We start from the raw sequence: 7,993 nt of genomic DNA, 5'->3' as shown, positions 1-7,993 counted from the left end.
AGAGCAAATATATATTTTATATCTATGCAAATGCATTTGTAATATTTGTAATATGAATTAGTAATAAACTCAGAGTTATTTAAAATTGAGCAGTAGTTACATTTATTTTACATGATATTTAGTTACATTTAGTTACATTTATACTGTCTAACAGTTACGTTTGGCCTTTTGAGGGCAGCCATGATGCTGACGTGTCCTCGGTGGAAATGAGTTGGACAGTCCTGATGGAGACGATCGGCCAGAAACAATGCAGCTCCATGTTGTGGGCGGGGCCTCGGAGTGTTTCTAATGTTGTGGCTGATCAGTGAGGTTGTTTGTAACGTGGCTGGTTGCAGGTTGACTTTGTGTCCTGTCCTTCAGGAGCCGTCCACTCCTCACTCTGGTTTTACAGAGGAAGCTTGCGATGATCTTACAGCTCATGTTCTTTTGTCAAAAGAGTTGAAGATTCTGGATGTGACTGATCTTTATGCAGAGGAAGAGGAAACACTCGCTCTCCTCCTCCTCCTCCTCCTCCTCCTCCTCCTCCTCCTCCTCCTCCTCCTCCACTGGTCTGTGTGGTCCAGCAGACGGGTGGATTTGAGATCTTACTGTCCCGACAGGTGAATCCCTCCACCAGTAAAGTCTCAAACTAAACTCACCACAGATCTCCCTCTGTCTGGAGGCCGCTTGTCAGTCGTGATGTCCGGCGTTGAACCGTCACCTCCAACCTGCTCCAGAGCAGCATCCATCACCCCGGAGTCAGCTCTGGAGGATCGCTCGTCCTTCACCTGCTTTCAGCTCCCACCTTTCCCTCGACCTTCACGGGACCTAAATCCAGACAGTGTGAGAGGATCTGATCCCCTCCAGCCAGTAAATCCTCTTATTCTGCTGGGACTCCCTGAATATATGAACAGGCTCAATCTGCCAGGTGGAGATAGGAAGGACCCCCCCACCCCCACCCCCACCCCCACCCACAGTCTCTGTATCCCTCCTTTCTACTTCCAGTACCATCCATCAGGATTATTCATGACCTTTAGGTTTTCTTCTTGCTTGTTGGATCCTACCCGTCTGGACTAACTACCCCTCATTCCATCCATTTACAGCCCCTCCAGATCAAGAACCTCCACTGCTCCAGCTAAAACCCCGTTTACACCACAACGACAACAAGTTCTTCTTCCTCATTTGGTTTCAGAAATGTTTTACGTTTCCACGAAAACTGCAAAAACACTCAAACTGTAGTTTGTTTGTTGCTCCACTAGTTGGTGCTGTTGTTAGTTTTAGTACTGAAAACACACACACACACACACACACACACACACACACACACACACACACACACACACACACACACACACACACACACACACACACACACACACACACACACACACACCGACACACACCCACACACACACACACACACACACCGACACACACCCACACACACACACACACACACACACACACACACACACACACACACACACACACACACACACACACACACGCAGCAGAGAGCAATGAGCTCTAACCATGAACACTGGGAGAACGTTCTAGTGAACAGACCACCAAGTTAGATTGTTATTATGGTGACTGTCAAAATAAAAGTACCAAGTCCAGGAGAAAATAGACTGGGAATCATGACATAAATGAAGAAACGTTGTTCTGATTGGCTGTACTGAGCATGTGCAGAAGAACTAGTTACTACCAACGTGGTGACCTGGACCAGGACCTGGAGCACCGGTACAAAAAAATGGCAGTTCCAGTTTCTGTGGACTTTTTGGAGCATTTTCAAAAAGTTGCGTTTCCGCTCCGTCTATTGATCAGACTTTATCAATCGAAATGGGAAAACTGTCACAGGAGCTCCACATTTCACAAAATCAATAGAAAGATAGTTAGATAGGGCGAAGGCACACAAGACAATAGACTCGGTAAATACAATTAGATCGATATTTGTGTATGAACACATGGACATACAGGAGACCCTGGTAGGGGAGAATTACACGTAGTAGCAGTAATATTTACAATATTTACAGTTTTCAGTAATGAAACTGAGACAGAATTACATGAACCAGAGGAGAGGAAAACTTTCAAACTGAGTTTTGATTCGATTTACATTTTCATTCTTGTGAGTTCAGATCTGATTTCATCGCTTAAAGTTCCACTTCATTTGTTCATAGTGAGTCTCTTAGTATCCGTGTGTGAAAGTTAAATATTGAGAAGATTTGAAAGGTGTCGCTTTGTGGAGCTTTAAACTGAATGAGTGAAAGTGAGTAAGAAGACGATGAAGCCTCATTAATGGACGAAGCCTGACAAGAGGGTTTCAGTCGAATTGTCTGTTGTGCAACTTTAAGCAGCAGATTGAAAGCAAAGCCACTTTTACGTGCGAGTACAGGTCAGTAAAGGAGCGCAAGACTTCAAACTATTTAAAACACAAAGAATTTAGTGTTGAGAGACAAACTCAGATTATCAACAGACTCTTCACTGACTGACGCCGCTCACATTTATCAGCAACAACACTGACAGCAAACAATCCCTGAATATAACACTGGAGTCACAGCATCGAGAACACCATCTAAAATCTGGATTAGAGGAGGAAGATGCTCTATAATCTGGATGTTAGGAGGAAGATCCTCTACAATCTGTGTGTTAGAGGAGGAAGATGCTCTATAATCTGGATGTTAGGAGGAAGATGCTCTATCATCTGGATTAGAGGAGGAAGATGCTCTAATTCAGATGATAGAGCGTCTGGATTAGAGGAGGAAGGTGCTCTGTAATCTGGATGTTAGGAGGAAGATCGTCTACAATCTGTGTGTTATAGGAGGAAGATGCTCTATAATCTGGATGTTAGGAGGAAGATCCTCTACAATCTGTGTGTTAGAGGAGGAAGATGCTCTATAATCTGGATGTTAGGAGGAAGATCCTCTACAATCTGTGTGTTAGAGGAGGAAGATGCTCTATAATGTGGATGTTAGTGGAGGAAGGTGCTCTATAATCTGGCTTTTGGGAGGATGATGCTCTATAATGTGGATGTTAGTGGAGGAAGGTGCTCTATAATCTGGATTTTAGGAGGAAGATGCTCTATAATGTGGACATGAGCTGCTCTGCAGTTGAAATGTTTTCTTTCTGCACATAAAGGTTCAGTTTCAGTCTTTCTGTTTGAGTGTTGCCTTTGCAAAGTGAATCTGCAGTGAATTAATTCGAAGACTAATCAGCTGATAATTCTCACAGTGTGACGAGGAGGACCAGCTTTTCCTGTCCTTGATTAATTTTTTGGGCTCCAGCGGTGAAAAGCACTTTAGTATTCACAAAGGAGTCAAAACCTGGGAGTGACTGGGGGAATGAATGTCATCAGCTCATCACCGTGTTTCATCTGCTTGTCTCAGCCTGTTAAACACTCCGTCAATCATCCTGTAATCCAGCCTGTAATCCAGCCTGTAATCCAGCCTGTAATCCAGCCTGTAATCTAACCTGTAGTTCATTTTGCCTGAAATCGAGTTAAAAACCATTTCATAAAGCAGTCTGTAAACCAGCCCATAGATTTTGCAGTAGTTGTGTCGTCTTCTTTGACTTCACTGAAATGGAGAATGAGCCAATCAAGTGCGAGAACAAAATAAACGACGGATCACAGATGAGACGTACAAAGTTCCTTCGTCGGCAGTAAAACATTCAGCATTTTCTTCAAGCTCTGCTGGACATTTCAATGTTTTTCAGACCGCCTTCCTGTCTGGTTGGTTTTCATGGTTGTAGAGCCCAGTGCGCTGCCCCACTGTGGTGAACTCTGGCAGCGCAGGTGTGAAGTCTAACCTCTCAGAAGGAACCCGGTTCGATTCCGGGACAGAACTGGTTGGATGTTTGTTAATCATATTGAGTTCAGTGACAGGAAGGGAAACACTGACCTTTTCCCTCCCCCTCCCCGCCCCACCAGCTGAATCCGCCGGGCATGCTGAGCATGCCGCGGAGCCCCACCTCCAGCGAGGACGAGATGGCCCAGAGCTTCTCTGACTACTCCGACGACGGCGCCTCCAACAGCTCCCGCGAGGAAACCATCTACGAGACCATCAGAGCCACGGCCGAGCCGGCGCTCACCCGCATGGACGACGTCCACATCAACTCGCTGGTGATCCGGGTGCTGATCCCCGACCTGCAGCAGACGGTGAGTCCACCGGGGGGCGTTACTCTGACCATGGCATTAATCACCTCGGGGGGGGGGCTCGTGTTTCTCCAGGTGTGACCTGGAGGAGCTGATGGGGTCAAAGGTCATGCTCGGGGATCCGCAGTGGCAACATGTCAGCGGTTAGATTCAAACCTGCGAACTCCCAAGTCCGTTTCTCTAACCTGGAGGACACCACGGACTCACAACATCATTCCAGAATCTTTTGTTATTGACATCCAAACAACAGAAACACTGATCCTGATGTCGTGAGCATGTTGGGCCACTAGGTGGAGCCTCTGGTTGTTTGTAGCGTCGACACTCAGGCTGTGCGGAGCTCGTTCACAGCGATGTAGAGGCTTGACATATCATTTGTATTTAGGGGATAAATTATGCTTGATGGTATTTAACAAGTACGTGTATCAGTACTTTTTATAGTGAAGCAGCTACAGGTTAATACTCGTAAAGTGGGATCGCCACCTGGTGTTCAGCGTGTTGCCCCACGACTCCACAAGTCGTCAGGAATGATCTGGAATCGAACCCTGGGTGATGAAGCTGCTCCACTGTTCCACCTGACCGCCGTCTGTTTGGAGAACTTTTCCTTCTTTCATCGTTTTAACGACGTCTCGTCTCGTCCGTCTCGTCTCGTCTCGTCTCGTCTCGTCTCGTCTCGTCTCGTCTCGTCTCGTCTCGTCTCGTCTCGTCCCGTCCCGTCCCGTCCCGTCCCGTCCCGCCCCGTCCCGTCCCGTCTCGTCTCCTCTCGTCTCGTCCCGTCCCGTCCCGTCTCGTCCGTCTCGTCTCGTCCCGTCTCGTCCGTCTCGTCTCGTCTCGTCTCGTCTCGTCTCGTCTCGTCCGTCTCGTCTCGTCCCGTCCCGTCCCGTCCCGTCTCGTCTCGTCCCGTCTCGTCTCGTCTCGTCCCGTCCCGTCCCGTCTCGTCCGTCTTGTCCGTCTCGTCTCGTCTCGTCCGTCTCGTCTCGTCTCGTCTCGTCTCGTCCGTCTCGTCTCGTCTCGTCCCGTCCCGTCCCGTCCCGCCCCGTCCCGTCTCGTCTCGTCCCGTCCCGTCTCGTCCGTCTCGTCTCGTCTCGTCCGTCTCGTCCGTCTCGTCCGTCTCGTCTCTTCTCGTCTCGTCTCGTCCGTCTCGTCTCGTCCGTCTCGTCCCGTCCCGTCCCGTCCGTCTCGTCTCGTCCCGTCCCGTCCCGTCTCGTCCCGTCTCGTCTCGTCTCGTCTCGTCCCATCCTGTCTCGTCTCGTCCCGTCCGTCTCGTCCCGTCCGTCTCGTCTCGTCCGTCCATTCATGGCAGATTTAAAGATCTAAACTCAGGTTCTGTCGTCACGACAACATGTAACCATCGATTTGACAACAAACAAAAAAAGAACTACAACGAGGAATGATGTGGTTTTGGTTTGTGTGGGCGGAGCTAAAAGACCTCCATCGCTCAGTGGAGTCAGGAAGAGCTTTGATTAGTGGGGTGGGGGGTATAAGTAATTGTGTGTGCGTGCGTGCGTGTGTGTGTGTGTGTGTGTGTGTGTGTGTGTGTGTGTGTGTGTGTGTGTGTGTGTGTGTGTGTGTGTGTGTGTGTGTGTGTGTGTGTGTGTGTGTGACTGAGTTATCAAGCTGAGATTGATTTGTCAGTGAAGTGTGTGACTGAATCATGTGATCGAGCAGCAGCGCTGGAAATCAGACACATCCATGCATAAAGTACATGAGCCAGGGCTCAGCAAACACACACACACACACACACACACACACACACACACACACACACACACACACACACACACGCACACACACACACACACACGCACACACACACACACGCACACACACACACACACACACACACACACACAGCCTCCGTCATGTGGGCAGCATTAACACTCAATACGTGTCAGACGATTAAATTCTTCCTTTATATTCTTGGAATCAATCCCAGTTTCTTTCACGTTTTAAATTCCATAACTTTGATTCATACATTTACTTTTTTGTTTATTTTGTTGAACAATTTCAAAAGATGATTTCCAGTTGTTTCCAGTGACTCTGAGCTCTGATGTGGAAACAGACACCTAAAGTTTCCACTGAAAAGCAAACGGGCCTCAGGAGCTGCGCTTTGTGTTTCCCCTCTAAATAAGAACAGTTCTGGTTCTGGATTCAGGTTTTCTTCCTTCCTGAGGTTTCAGAATCAGAAAAATATTCAATATGTTGCATCAACTCAGCCATTCATCCACCTGATGCAAATGTACTTAATAATGGAAAACCAGCATCAATTAAAGTGATTTAATTTGGTCCTTCCTTTTATTTTCCTTTACTAATCGTTTCACCAAATGACCACGAACAATGAAAACATTTCCCAGCGTTGAAACTGATCGATGCACACGAGCCACACATCAGAATAACTGTGTGTCAATACAACCTCGATTCACCATCACACACACACACACACACACACACACACACACACACACACACACACACACACACCCACACACACACACACACCCACACACACACACACACACACACACACACACACACACACACACACACACACACACACACACGCACACACACACAGTAAATATTTGACAGAACTGAGGCGTGCTCAACATTGTATTTGTGCAACAAAAACTGAACATAACTATTTTAATCATTAGTATTTTAAAACACAACTTGTTGAAAACAGGTCTTGGGGGGTGTGTGTGTGTGTGTGTGTGTGCGTGTGTGTGTGTGTGGGTGTGGGTGTGGTTTCATTACAAAAACAACAGCATGCTAGGTCGTTTTCAGCGTGTCTGCCGTTTCCATGGAAACGTGCAGGTTTTGTGAAACAGCAAGGAAGCGTTTCCCCTTGAAGCCTGGTGGAGGGAATGGATCCTGAAGGACCTTCAGGTTTTACACATCAGCACTTCAAAGCAGAGACGGGCTCTTAAATCACTTTTATTCCTCCACTCGTTGCAGGAGTGGATTTTCCAAACGCGTCTTTATGAAAGTGTGTTGCCTCTTGGCTGAGCCTCATCACGGAGACTCCTGCTCTACAATTATCATTCACAGAACCTGTACGTCCTTAATGTAGAGGAAGTCTGGTGGAACAGAGGTGTTAACCTCCGCAGGGAGAACTGAAGCTCTGAAGTGCCGCTGAAGAACAATGGAAGGGAAGTGATGCTCATTATCCAGAATAAGATCCAACAGTCAAGGATGAGCAGCGTTTCTGAGGACTTCAGCAGCGGTCAGCTGGTCAGAACGGTTCCTCGTCGGTTTACAAACTTTGCTTCTACTTTTCATTTGTAGGAAAAAAAACACTGAATTTAAATTAAACACAATGATAAAAGCAGCAAACGTCTCGTGATGAATGTTTAGTTTAATCAACTCTGCTCCACTTCATTAGAGGAACCTGCAGAACCAGACTCAGAGGAGGAACCTGCAGAACAAGACAGAGGAGGAACCTGCAGAACAAGACTCAGAGAAGGAACCTGCAGAACCAGACTCAGAGGAGGAACCTGCAGAACAAGACAGAGGAGGAACCTGCAGAACAAGACAGAGGAGGAACCTGCAGAACCAGACTCAGAGGAGGAACCTGCAGAACAAGACAGAGGAGGAACCTGCAGAACCAGACTCAGAGGAGGAACCTGCAGAACAAGACTCAGAGGAGGAACCTGCAGAACCAGACTCAGAGGAGGAACCTGCAGAACAAGACTCAGAGGAGAAGGAACCTGCAGAACCAGACCCAGAGGAGGAACCTACAGAACAAGACTCAGAGGAGAAGGAACCTGCAGAACCAGACCCAGAGGAGGAACCTACAGAACCTACTCAGAGGAGAAGGAACCTGCAGAACCAGACCCAGAGGAGGAACCTACAGAACCTACTCAG

General features: G+C 47.6%; 1 protein-coding gene across 1 annotated transcript in view; it reads left to right on the top strand.

Annotated features, from left to right (window-relative positions):
* Positions 1-3,931: 3,931 nt before the first annotated feature.
* Positions 3,932-7,993, top strand: part of shank2a (SH3 and multiple ankyrin repeat domains 2a) — a gene marked incomplete at its 5' end in the record, with an annotated part of 142,634 nt that continues 138,572 nt past the window's right edge. Inside the window, 1 exon segment of the mRNA XM_080458524.1 lies at positions 3,932-4,135. Coding sequence (XP_080314650.1) covers positions 3,932-4,135 — 204 coding nt within the window.

This window comes from Lipophrys pholis, assembly GCF_963383615.2.
Source record: "Lipophrys pholis genome assembly, chromosome: 2".
NCBI classification, from domain to species: Eukaryota; Metazoa; Chordata; class Actinopteri; order Blenniiformes; family Blenniidae; genus Lipophrys; species Lipophrys pholis.
This window is presented reverse-complemented; position numbering and strand designations above follow the sequence as displayed.